Genomic DNA, 13,044 nt, shown 5'->3' on the forward strand with positions numbered 1-13,044 from the left:
TAAAAAAATTGACCTGGCTGACGTATCAAGTTTGGCTCTTTTAATTATTTGACAATAAAAAAGAGAGGAAATTTTAAATCTGAGTGAAACGTATTTTTAATGTATGAGTATAATTATATCTGGAAATAAAAAAATTTTTAAAATTAAAAAAATGGCGTGTTGTTGAGATTTCCATCGCGAAAACAGACTCACTAAATGTCTCTAAACACCTACAAGTCGTTTTCACTTTATTATGATGGTTTGTGATGAAAAAATTATGTTTTCAATCAACAAATATTTTTCTTATTTGTTTCAAATATTAAACTTATTTATTGAGATAGATACCTAAAAATACAATTAAAAAAATATTCTTAATTAATTATAAATTGAGTTTTATACAAAAATAATGAATTAAAATTGTATATTTTACTGATCATCAGAATTTCCACCCAAGTTTTTCTTCTGCTCGTATTCCAACCGGTAGCAAATCCATCCTCCGTACAATGGAAACTTTTCCCGCAATTCTAGCTCAGTGACACCAACATTTTCGCCAACATTCTGCAGATCAGCGACCAGTTGTTGCTTGCTCTTATGCAAAACATCGTAGAAACTGACACTGGTCCCATCGATTCTAGCGTTCTTCATCAACTCGACTTCTGCGTAACATTTATTGTGAAAGTCATTGAACGATTCATCTTTAATAAACTGAAGATTTTTGGGGGCGACAAAGAAATCAGCAGCCTTCAACTTAACAAAGTGATGATTAATCTTGGGTTCTTCAGCTTCAGGATAAAATCCAGCTTTAATCAAATCGAGATAACAGTCATTCTTGAAATCTACCCCGATATCCAACAAAAAATCAAAAACTTTAATATTTCCACGAGAAAGCGCCAATCTTGAGACTGAATCAAGATGTAATGGAGTTTTAAGATCAGCACCAGCTTTTAGGAGAATCTTAACAATGTTTAGATTGTTACGTATTATTGCCAAATGAATCGGCAACCCCATTGGAGAGCTTACATCGAGGTTTGTATTGTACTTTATCAGCAGCTCCACCATTTCCTGGTTTTCTTGTATAACAGCCAAATGAACAGGCAAGTAAACTGCAGTCATTCCAGTGCATTGAATGTTAATATTTGCGCCACGATTTATCAAATATTCAGCAAACTCACAATCTCCTAGGATAACAGCCAGCTATAGTGGAGAGCATATCCTCAGTGGATATAATTTTGCACTTGTATCTAACAAAATTTTTACAATTTCAAAATGACGATTTTGTAGAGCATCTTGAATAGCATCATGAATAGCCCGAGGATCAATAATCGCATTATGATCAATAAGCAATTCAAGAATTTCTTTGTGCCCTTTTTCAGCAGCAACATGTACTGGATTTTTGGTATCACAACGAGCATTGATGTCTGCTCCGCGTTTTATCAAGTACTCGACAATCTCGTATTTATTTAAAGCAATAGACCAATGCAGAGGCCTAAGACCGTTCGAGGGATCAATATAAGCTCCTGCATCCAGTAACGTCTTGATAATTTCCATGTTTCCAACTGTTATTGCCAAATTAAGAGCCGCTCCTTTTGGCTTCGGTGGTTCTCTTAATGGCACATCAAATTGTGCGAAAAACTTTTGTTGCATCTTAAAGGTTTTCTCGTCGAAGTCTTTCGGCTATTTGTCATAGTCTTCGCCATAATCATACGACTTGAAATTCAGATCAGCGACCAGAAGAATGATTTTCTTAACCAACTCTGAATTGTTTGCACGAATGGCGAGGTTCAGTGCAGATTCACAAGATTCTGAAACGATATTCACGTCAGCATTGTTCTTCAAAAGATAATCAATTAACTCGGTGTCTTGTTTTTTGATGGCCAACTGTAGAACTGACGGATCTTCAGCTCCTGGATATCTAGTGTTGACGTCCATGGATCCTTGCATTATTTTCTCCCGGATTTGTTGGTAAGGTAAAACGTTTGATTGTTCTACTTCCATGTTTGGATGATTATTTTCAGGATTTCTAAAACAAAAAATTCAGTTTTCATTATTTTATAAATTATAAATATAAAAAATTTTCTTACCGTTAGTAACTATTGATGAGACTCAAACTAAGATAATTTTGTTCATATATTTTCAATAGACGGTTATAGTTCTGTGTAACTCTATGACTGGAAGACACAATGAATGATTTACCTAATGAAAATTTGAATTAATTCATTAGACATCTATCATTATCATTAACGATGAGTAAATTTTAACATTATTTTTAACTTCCCGCTAAGAAAATCGAAGATTTTCAAAAATCGGGAAGTTATTGTTTTCACCCCGTTTTGCAAAAATCGAGTTTTCATCAGATCTCGACGTTTGAAGGTCATAGGAAGCTTCCCTGACTACTCCCGCGAGGTTGTCACCGTGTGTGTGTGTGTGTGTGTGTGTGTGTGTGTGTGTGTGTGTGTGTGTGAAAGTATGTGAATCGCTTATAACTTTTGAACGGCTCATCCGATTTTATCGCGGTTGGTGCCATTTGAAAGGGCTTGGTCAAACTTAGATTTTGAGTATAATTTGGGCCGATTCGGATCGGTAGATTTTGAGAAATCTTAAAAAAACTAAGAAAAAAAATTTTTTCAAAAGTGGTTTTTTTTCGATAACTTTTAAACGGCTCCGACGATAGATTCCAAAAACTAATCAGCTCTTAACAGTAAAAAACCACGTCGATCGCCACCAAGCTGGTCAAAATCGGTTGATTGGTTCGTGAGTTATCGTTGACGAAAGAAAACCAAAAAAAGTGTTTTTTCGGAATTACTTCGAAGTTTTTCACTCTGTCAATATAAACTTAAAGATTTTTCATGAAGCTTAAAAAACTGCGTCGAATGCCACCAACCGCGTGAAAATCGGTTCATTCATTCAAAAGTTATCGCGATTTAAAAATTAAAAAAATAGTGTTTTATCAAATTTCTATCAAACTTTTGAGCTCGAAGAGCTCAAAAGCATACAAAAGCTTTTTTTTGAGCTCGGAGAGCTCAGAATAATACATAAATTGTATTTATGATCTCGAAGAGCTCAAAAACGTCATAAGTGCAATTTCCAGCGTTTAGGTATAGAATTGGCGGGAAGTTGCAGGGATGACCTTCAGGGTCAACCGTTTTCCTAATTTTTTTTTAATGTTTTTTATTTAATAAATCTAAATTTTTTTAATTTTATTCATAAAAACAAATAAAATAAGAAAAATTGTAGTTATATGTAACCACGTGCGCTGCGTGTTTTGGAATACTAGCACCCATGTATTGCGTATCAAGTACTTATAGGTCATCAACCGTCACAATAATAATAAAACATGATGTTACTAACAAGTATCAACAAGTAACGACAAGTAAAAATGCGCCTTCTTTTTAGTGCTTGCGCATATGTTAAAAAAATTTTTAAATATTGAATGAAAATTTTCGAAGTGGTATTTTATTTCATATAATTAATTTAAACCAGAGAATAATTGAAAGGAGTTAATAATTATTTTTGTTTTGAATTTCTTTGCAATAAAACATTAAAATTAAAACGAGAAAAGGTAATTATCTATAATTTTTTTTTCTGCAGTAAAAATTGTTTTTGTTTACTTTTTTTTTTGTATGAAAATTAAATTAGCGGACATATCTGATTATTTTTAGAATTTTTTTTATTGAAAACTTATTTTAAATAAAATTAAAAGTAAAAATTTGACATGTATAACATTTTAAAAATTCTAAGCGCAATTTTTAAAAAACATTTTTTTACTTATTATTTTTATTGATTTAAAAAATCAAAAATTGTCTCCTAATTTTAGTATCGTTTTTTTTTTGTCAATAATTAATTTCTAAAGTAAAATTTCGTTTACATTATTTATTAAATAGTTTATAAAAATTTTAATTTGAAAATTATCTCTGGTATGACATGAAAAGTTTTATGAGTAATTCTTAAGTATTGATTGAAAAAAAAATAATTTAAAAGTGAGATTTAATTTAATCAAAAATATTAATTATTCCAAATTTTTTTCAAAAGGTTTTATCAAATTAATGTCATAACTGTCATTGCATATTTTTTTAATAAAATAAAGTTTAATAATTTTTTTTTTATTTAAAGTTAGCAGAAGAAAAATTATTCCTCAATTTCAATAGTTTTCTTTTTCTTTTTAGGAATTTCTTCAATATCTTTTTCGGATTGTTCATTATTCATATCATCATCAGCATCGTTTTCATTTTCTTCATCGTCGCCGCCAAACAAACATGAAAATGACGAATTGTTTATCAATGTTGTTGCCAAACTAATTGAATTTATGTACAACATGTACACAAGAACTATGATAATTATTATAACAACAAAACTAACCCGCAGAAGGCACAGACCGATCAGCGATGTCAAAACGAATAGAAGATTTTCGTTTATTTTATTATTGGCCTCGGAAACTTCAATTTTAGACGCAGGCACTTTGTCTGACGATGGTATGAGTGAAATAAATGATTTCATCATTTTTACTTTTGTTTTTTACACAATTAGTAATACGAATTATAAAAGACTTTCTTAATTTTACTCGAGGGAGCTTCCTTCTACTTTACAAAGAACTACATATTAATATTTTATTAAAATTTTTAAGAATAAATTGGCATTTTCAATTCATTTCAAGTGTCTATTTATTACGAGACATTGATTAATTAATTGCAAAAATCAATTTTGCACAATAACTCAAAGAAACGTTCAATTATTAATCACATATAATTAGTCCATGAATTTTATATTTAGTGAGTCAAAATTATGATTTTCAGAGTACTGATTAATTAAAATAAAATTTTTAATTGATTATTAAAGATCTAATAATTGAAATTTATAATAAAAAATTACTTGAAAAATTTATGGTATTTTAATTGACAACTTATATAAATTTGTAGAATTTCCTGTAAGAAATTTTATTGGAAGAAAATTAAAAAAAAATCATACAAATGTGAAAAAATGTAGTTTTTCTATAAAGATTGATTTTTTTTAATATTTGAACTGCAATTTCATTCAAATAAAGAAGCCCATTTTTATGTAAAGAAATTTTTTGGGAATAAAAAAGTAGTTTGCTCAATAACATTAACATGACAAAAAATTTTGACATTATTTTTAAATTATACCGAAATTGCGAGACATCTGAATTTTGATTATTTTTTTTAACAAGTACATTTTAGCAAGAAAAATTTATTTAAAAAATTCTATCATTAAAAGCTCTAAAAAATTACAAATGCAATTTTTTAAAAACATTTTTCTAGGTCTAGTTTATTTTTCAAGAAGAATCATAAAATTGTCAAGTATTTGCTTTTGAGTGTCATTGTTTTAAAAAAACATTTTAAGAAGCAGTTTTTAATTCTGAAAATGACGTTTCTGATTTTTTATTTCATACATTTTTGTGAATAATACATTTTTTCTATTTAATACTAAAGTTAGCTGACGTTTTTAATTTTTTGATTTCTTTTCATTTATTAAATTCTAACTAAGAAATATTTTTTAAAAATTGCACTCCTAGTTGTTTAATATTTTTACATATAAAACGTTTTTTTTTTTATTATTTTATAATAATTTTTTTAATAAAAATTTTTAAATGTCGGCCAACTTAATTTTTATTTATTCTATACAAATTTTTGTAAAAGTAAATTTTGCGGGAGTTTTTACGGAAACTATTTTTTGTTGAATTTTTATGATCTTCTACATACAAAAAACAAAAAAAGAGCGTGTGTACAGAGTACACATGTTAGAAGTGAAACTTCTTTGGCAAACTCAATTTAAAATTTATTAATTAATAGTTAATAAATTTCAAAGACCGGAACATAAAGGATTTATGCATATATAGTATTGAAAGGATTAAATGAGAAAAATTTACACTAGTTATATCACATATTATTTCAATTTATTTCTTCAATATGTACAACATTATCTGATGGTATTTGTAATGGTATGGTTGTCACTAAAGCCTTATGGTAACTCAAATATGAAACATAAGTTCTTGTTTCAATATTTTCTAAATAACGTGTAAAAATGGCATCTATTGTGGTTCCGTATTTAGTTGTCGACATGTTTTATGTAACAAAAAAATTTAATAACAATAAAAATAGATAATGAACTTAATTAATGACAGGCAACAGTGATAGTATAAATATTATATAGAATGCAATATAGAGAATGTAGGTTATACATGGTACTTTGCGCATATTCATGTGATCAAAATAAAAAGAAAAATGTAATTATTAAAAAAATTAATTATTCAATTAAATATAAAAAAATAAACATATTATTAACATTACATCAGTTAAATAATGTATACCTTACTTGATGTACATTTATTTCAAATCTAATATTATTATTATTATGAGTTTTACTTGTATACCGATTTATGGTTTTTACAAGGCTAATTGTCTCAGCATCTCCGCATGTAGTCTCTTTTTCAACTCTTTATTATCAATATATGCTCCGCTCTAAGGTAAAAGCCCCAATAGATGATCACGTACCAGTATATGATCACTCCATGTATTTGTATATCTATATTCACACATATAGGTATTCGCTGGGTGCGTAAGGCATAGTGGGGGACACAAAACTGATGTCAGCGCCCGCTGCGGGACAATACAGAACTAAGGGTGGCTCTTTATTACTAAAAGCTATGAAAATAACACGTGTGTTAGTTTATTTAAATAAATAAAATAAAATGGGTCATCAAAATTGTTGTGTAGTTAATTGTAAAAATACTAGTAGAAATAGTGATTGTAAATTTTATAAGTTTCCGGTTGCCAATTGGAAATTAAATCAGCGAAAAAAATGGATAGCTGCTGCTCAACATCTCTCATATGTTCAGCCAGGATTAAATTTTTACCCTTTATTAAAGTTTGTGGTTGAAAAATAATATTATGGGTAATAGATTGCAAAATTAAATAAAGAATATAAAAATTTAAGATACATTCGTAAATATATAGTTATGTTAAATAGAGCTATTCGTTATTTTTTATATAATTTCAGATTGTTATATATTTAATATTAATACTGATTTTTCATTTAATATTAATTTAACAATAAACACCTTGACAGATTTTAACACTGATTAACCTAATTCACTTGAGATTTGTTTTAGTTATTGTGTTTATTTTCCTTACTATTTTCAACTGACCCAAGAAAAAATTTTTAATTTAATCTACATTCTGTGTAATATGTCACATTTTACATAGAAAACAAATTTTTTTCAAGTTTATTTAATTGTTTAAATAACTATTTGGCATCTAATACATGTAAATTTTCTTAAAAAAGCCACCGTAAGTTGTATCGTCAGGTGGCGGTGGGGTCACGCACCCAGCGAATACAAATACATGGAGTGATCATATACTGGTACATGATCATATATTGGGGCTTTTAACTTATATTATCAACACAATCTTTCAACTCTTTTATTATCAACATATTCTCCACTCTTTTTATAATCAACAACATGTTCTCCACTTTTTATAATCAACATATAATTTCGTACATAACTTTATTCTCAATGCGGCTGTGGACCAAATTGTGCTTTCTGTACTCTGTACTGTATTCACCCTATTCCTCACCCCTTTCTATCGGTGTTGGAATATGTAGTGGCGATGGGGAAACCACAGAGAAAACCCATGCCAGTGCAGTTTGGCTACCGGAGCGACCCCCGACGGTTGGTGTTGGAACTATTCGAACAACCGTCGGGGCTCGAATCCTCGCCTCACGACATGATGCACGAAGTTCGAACTAACGGCTGCACGAACTAACGGGATAATGACTTAGTCCGCTCGGCCATCATGCCGCTTCAATCTAATAATAAGTATTAATGAAAAAAGAAATAAATAAAGTATTACTTACTGCGAACAACTGCTTGATCAACAAGGATTTCTTATTAACTGTCAACGAACAATAAATATTTACCACTAGTTACTATAAAAATATCTGAATGAATAAAACAGTATAAACAAACACGAGGTTATAAAATACATAATAATAATAATATCTAAGAGCAGTGTACCTACAGTCTAAAATACAACGCATGCGCACATGAAAATAACATTTCTACAGTGTAAAAGTATAGTTTTCCTTTATATCTTTATTTTTTTCTCTCCGACTACGTACATATATGCGTCCTTTAATGTGACGCTCATATTATGATTATTGTGACGCGACCTTGAAATTTTACCCTCAACGCGCGCAAAGAAGTTTCACTTCAAAAAGGAAAAATTCACATGAAGGCTGTAAAAAGTTCTAAAATTATTTAAATTTGCAATTTAATCATAAAACTCATATTTATCATGAAAATAAAGTTAGCCGACATTTAAAAATTCGATATATGATTTTTTTTTATTAAAGAATTATTGCAAAAAAATAAAAAAAAATTTTTTTCATTTGTTAAAAACTATAAGTGCAATTTTTTAAAAATATTTTTTAGTTATAAATTAATAAATTAAGCAAAATAAAAAAATAAAAAATGTCGGCTAACTTTATTATTATATATTTATAATCAAAATTAAAAAACTAAAAATTTTATATTAATAAAGTTACACAAATATTTTAGCGCTAGTATTTATTAGCCACAGCGTTTCCGAGATACTCAGTATGATCTAAGTAGTAATTATCAGCGGACGGATTTTAAATATCTCTAATAAAAATTATTAATAACTATCGTATTTATCACACAATAATTTTTAAAATTATTTCTTCAATAAATAGCCATGTGAAAAAGTTCAAATTATATTTCATACTTTTTACTTATTTTTTAAATACAAACTACCAATTACAGGAAATGATAATAACGATAATGTCATAGAACATCGAAAGAGAAGACCAGAGAAATAATAATAAAAAACACATCGGAGTTAAATGTAAACAATCAATAAAAAATTTAAATAAAAAACATTGACAGGCATTAAAAATATTTTTTTATAAAATTTTCTAAATAATCGCGAGTTTTTAAAATACCAGTCATGAGTAATTATAAATGAATGATTTAATTAAATTTAAAAATTTTAAATAGTTAAATAAATAAAATGGCAACTGTTAAAGTAACTGAGCAAAAGGTTATTCTGTGTGGCGAATATGGTGTGGGAAAAACTTCTATTTTTCGAAGGTTCGCTAACAACAGTTTTGTGACAAGTACTGACAGAAAATCCACTCTTGGACTTGATAACATTGACAAAGAGTATATTGTCGACGATCGACGTATCAAAGTAATTTATATTCTATTTTATAAATTCAATTTAATATTACAAGTATGAATTCATCAATTAGCATAAATTATTATTAATATTATAAATAATATTTTTCAGCTCCAATTATGGGACACGGGAGGCATGGAAAGAGTTGCATCAGTTACCTCAAGTTATTATAAATTCGCAGAAGCTGCTATTCTAGTATTCGCCCTTGATAATGCAACCTCATTTCATCTTTTATCGCAACATTTACTTGATATAGTTACTTACGCTGAAAACGCTAAAATATTTTTATGTGGTAATAAAAACGATATCGAAACTAATGATCCTCTTGTTACTGATGCTGAGATGGAACAATTCTGGTTTGTTTATTATTTACTATTCAAGTCTTTTATTATTTATCTACTGTTACATCACTTTTATCATTCTATTAATAATTATGACAATAATTAAATTTATAATAATAAAGTTAGCCGACGTTTTTAATTTTTTTTTCAATAATTAAATTAGACCAAAACAAAATTTTTTTTAAATTGCACTCACAGTTTTTCAAGTTTTTTACAAATGAAAAATTTTTTTTTATTTTTTTATAATTTTTTCAATAAAAAAAAATTCTAAAAATTTTTAGATGCTGGCTAACTTAATTTTCATTAAAATTTAAGTTAGCCAATATCTGAAAATTTTTAGAATTTTTTTTTTATTGAAAAAATTATTACAAAAAAATAAAAAAAAAATTTTAACTTGGAAAAGTGTAAGTGCAATTTTTAAAAAATATTTTTTTGTTCTAATTTAATTATTGAAAAAAAATTAAAAAAGTCGGCTAACTAGTATTATATTTATTTATTATTTAATTTCAATGCCAAGGCAGTATAGCCAGATGGCAAAAGTATACAAAAAGAGTTACAATAAAAGTACACGTATGACTAATGAAAATATAAAATTTCAAAAATATTAGATATTAAGAATTGATCGGTTTTCTTTACTTTACTTTGGAATACAATTATGACAAATACAAGAAAAAAAAATAAATTTCAGTATAAAAATTGAGCATTAAAAATTTAAGAGTTAAACTCAGTGGTACAAATTATACGAATTATAGAAGATGATAATCTGAGATGATCTAGAGCGATAATAACATTTTTTATATGAATTTTATATGATAATAACATTTTTTATGATACTGAAATGAGCAGGCATCTGTCAATGGTTTTGATTTTTGTTACAACTAAATTATTATGAAAAAACTTTAGTAAAAAAATTTCACATCTAGAAATTAAAAGCGCAAATTAAAAAAAAAACAATTTTTTCTTATAATTGATTTGTAATAAAAATTAAAAAAATTATTTAGATACCTGCTAATTTTAGTATTATTATTTTTCTACTAGGTTTATTGATAAATTTTTTAAAACAAAAAAGAAAAACTAGTTCTCTCAAGTTATATAATTTAATATAGAAAAATCAATTTTTTACAAAGGGTCTCATTAATTAAAAAATTTATGAATAACATTATCATAACTCTTGATAACTCTTCTGGAAGAATCAAAAATCTCGCAAATACTTTAAATTTGTATGTCAAATTAAAAGTTTAGTAATTATTTACTAGTGGGGTCTGGTTAATTTTTTTTTTGATCAATTTTTTTTTTTTAAATTGTTAAAAAATATCAAAAACATTAAAAAAAGATAAAATAGAAATTTTATCCAAAAACATGAAAGCCAATTTTTTTTCCAACTTTTAAAGGCAAAAAAGCTATCGAAATCTTTATTTTTTCCTTCACGATATTTTTTATCATAAATGCGCTGTAGAAACAATCAGAATAAAAAAAAATTTTTAAATGTTAATTTTTCACTTTCACTTGTAAATAATAACGATAAGTTTTTTTGCCTTAGTAAGATTTTTTCAGACTTTTAGAGAAAAAGTAAAAATTGAAGTTTTATAAAAAAGTTTTTTCAGTTTTTTCAGAGGAATATTTCCACAAAAGATAATTGATAAAATTATGATTAATTAATTAATACATCAATTGATTGAATAAAAAAAATTAACAATTTTATCAAAATTAAAATCTCAGAATTAAATTTTTATTGATTGAAATTATTAAAAGCGATGTGATTAAATGTTAAGAAATATTAATGAATAAAATAATAAAATTTTTTCAGTGAACAATGTCATAATTTAATATCAGCGACTTACAAAACGTCATGTAAAACCGGAGAAGGTATAAATGAAATGTTCGAAGACATAGCTCAACATTTGGTGGAAGCCAATAGATCAAAGATGGGCTTACATGACATGGACGACCACTTCAAAATTTCATACGTCGACGAAGCCAACGATCCGTCATGCTTGTGCTAATTTACAACGAATAATATATTTATATATATATATAAATTTAATCTCGGTTATGAATTTACATCGCGTTTTTTTTTTTTTTTTTACCTAGAAACTAATACGTAACATAATAACTCACTTTAAAAGTACTTTTATTTACGAAAACAAGGAATGAATAACAATTTTCGTTTACAAATATACAATTTACATTCTTAAGCATTTTGAGATAATTTTGAGAATCCTTGGTGCAAGCTTTTTTTTTTATTTAAATAAAAAGCCATAATTTTTAAGATAACTTAAAGTAAAAAACTTAATGCTGAGTCCACTTGATTGTCTTTAAGTCGATTCCATCCTGAACCATCTCCCAAAGTGGGCTGTAACAAAAATTTACGCTACTATTAATATTAATTTACGATTATTGATATTTTTTAAATAATTGAATTAGTAAATTAACTAAACATATTTTGTAATAAATTAACTTAATTTAATAAATCATTACCTCAATAAAATTTGATAATTTTTTAAAAATTTATTACCTCATATCTCGGAGACGTTTTACATGACGAATTGTACTCTCAGCAGTGTAATTAATTTCTTCGAGTGTCGTAAATCTACCAATGCCAAATCTAATAAAATCTATATTATTAATTATATTATTTTTTTTCTTACGACTAGAAGAAATCAAAAAATTAATTCATCATTAATTGTGAGACTAAATCCAGCAGAAATTTGATTATTTTTTGGTTTTTTCTAAACGAAAAAAAATATTTAAAAAAAATTGCATAGATAAAATTTTGAAAATTTCACATTTAGAATTTTGAAAAAATTTTTTTATTTAACGGGTTACATGGGTTTCCTCCGGGGAAAAATGGCCTACTTTCAACAATTTTTTTTTTTTAATATAAAAAATAAAATATTTTACTCAAACTTTTTACTGTCTTAAAGACACATGGTTAATAAGGAATTACTAAAATTAAAACAAAAAATATTAAAAACTATCGTTGAGACGTCATTTCTGGCGAAAAAAATGCATCTGCATTGATAACAGAACTAGCAGGATTATTTGAAGTGAAAAAAAAAATGTGTGCTTTAGTTAAGACTTCAAACTAGGTCTTGAACGAAGGAAAAAAAAATGAAAATTGGATTTTTGCCAGAGGTTTTTAAAAAAATTAAAAATTTGGCTAAATTTTCGCGGTATTTTTTTTTTTAATAGTTGTAATTGAAAAAAAGAAAAATCCTTCGTTCCAGACCTTGTAAGTTATATTTCGAAGACCTGTCTGAAATTTCATCAAAATCGGTTGAGTAGTTCTCGAGAAATCTTGACAACCGTCTTTGAAAACATAGTTTTGAGAAAAACGCGTTTAAAATTTTGAGTGACAATACAACAGTGCCTTGAGCGCGTAATTTTTTAAAATTGTATCTCCGAAATTATTATTCGGATCGATTTGAAACTTTAGGCCAATATTCTAGAGTTGTTTAAGAATTTAATAAGAGATTAAAAAAAAAATCGATTTTTTGAAACCGTGAAACGTA

General features: G+C 26.9%; 4 protein-coding genes and 1 long non-coding RNA gene across 10 annotated transcripts in view; 2 read left to right on the top strand and 3 right to left on the bottom strand.

Moving 5' to 3' along the window:
* LOC123260546 lies at positions 1-7,987 on the bottom strand. 2 transcript variants are annotated; one of them, XM_044721701.1, is made up of 3 exons: positions 7,849-7,987; positions 2,061-2,172; positions 1-1,999 (listed from the first exon to the last, which is right to left on the bottom strand). In XM_044721701.1, exon 3 carries the CDS (start codon positions 1,090-1,092, stop codon positions 406-408), a length of 687 nt encoding a protein of 228 aa, XP_044577636.1. In that variant the 5' UTR covers positions 1,093-1,999; positions 2,061-2,172; positions 7,849-7,987; the 3' UTR covers positions 1-405. The 2 variants fall into 2 exon arrangements, with proteins under 2 accessions (XP_044577636.1, XP_044577637.1); XM_044721702.1 differs by lacking the exon at positions 2,061-2,172.
* Positions 1,174-1,623, bottom strand: LOC123260483 (poly [ADP-ribose] polymerase tankyrase-2-like). The gene has a single exon (XM_044721592.1). The coding sequence runs from the start codon at positions 1,621-1,623 to the stop codon at positions 1,174-1,176; it is 450 nt and encodes a 149-aa protein (XP_044577527.1).
* The window catches only part of LOC123260548, a 15,424-nt gene continuing 8,918 nt past the window's right edge, over positions 6,539-13,044 (top strand). The window contains exon 1 of the long non-coding RNA XR_006508471.1: positions 6,539-7,339. This is a non-coding gene — a long non-coding RNA (uncharacterized LOC123260548). The remainder of the gene's footprint in view (positions 7,340-13,044) is intronic.
* LOC123260547 (ypt/Rab-type GTPase Rab7) lies at positions 8,932-11,615 on the top strand. Its single transcript, XM_044721703.1, has 3 exons — positions 8,932-9,203; positions 9,303-9,547; positions 11,340-11,615. Exons 1-3 carry the CDS (start codon positions 9,024-9,026, stop codon positions 11,533-11,535), a joined length of 621 nt encoding a protein of 206 aa, XP_044577638.1. The 5' UTR covers positions 8,932-9,023; the 3' UTR covers positions 11,536-11,615.
* The window catches only part of LOC123260545 (cysteine desulfurase, mitochondrial), a 17,412-nt gene continuing 16,014 nt past the window's right edge, over positions 11,647-13,044 (bottom strand). For 4 of the 5 annotated variants that reach the window (XM_044721698.1, XM_044721695.1, XM_044721696.1 and 1 more), the window contains exons 9-10: positions 12,048-12,137; positions 11,647-11,885 (exon numbers count right to left, since the gene is read on the bottom strand). In XM_044721698.1, the coding sequence (XP_044577633.1) occupies positions 11,822-11,885; positions 12,048-12,137 (154 nt within the window). In that variant the 3' untranslated portion in view covers positions 11,647-11,821. Of the gene's footprint in view, positions 11,886-12,047; positions 12,148-13,044 lie in introns of those variants that run through there. The other variant, XM_044721699.1, reaches the window with a different exon arrangement.

This window comes from Cotesia glomerata, linkage group LG3 (genome assembly GCF_020080835.1).
Source record: "Cotesia glomerata isolate CgM1 linkage group LG3, MPM_Cglom_v2.3, whole genome shotgun sequence".
NCBI classification, from domain to species: domain Eukaryota; kingdom Metazoa; phylum Arthropoda; class Insecta; order Hymenoptera; family Braconidae; genus Cotesia; species Cotesia glomerata.

Excerpts from the sequence above, each read along its gene's own strand:
- LOC123260483 (XM_044721592.1), bottom strand. The coding sequence starts at position 1,623 with ATGCAACAAAAGTTTTTCGCACAATTTGATGTGCCATTAAGAGAACCA.
- LOC123260546 (XM_044721702.1), bottom strand. The coding sequence starts at position 1,092 with ATGACTGCAGTTTACTTGCCTGTTCATTTGGCTGTTATACAAGAAAAC.
- LOC123260547 (XM_044721703.1), top strand. The coding sequence starts at position 9,024 with ATGGCAACTGTTAAAGTAACTGAGCAAAAGGTTATTCTGTGTGGCGAA. Across the intron at positions 9,204-9,302 it reads TCGACGATCGACGTATCAAA|CTCCAATTATGGGACACGGG; the intron begins GTAATTTATATT and ends AATATTTTTCAG. Across the intron at positions 9,548-11,339 it reads GCTGAGATGGAACAATTCTG|TGAACAATGTCATAATTTAA; the intron begins GTTTGTTTATTA and ends AAATTTTTTCAG.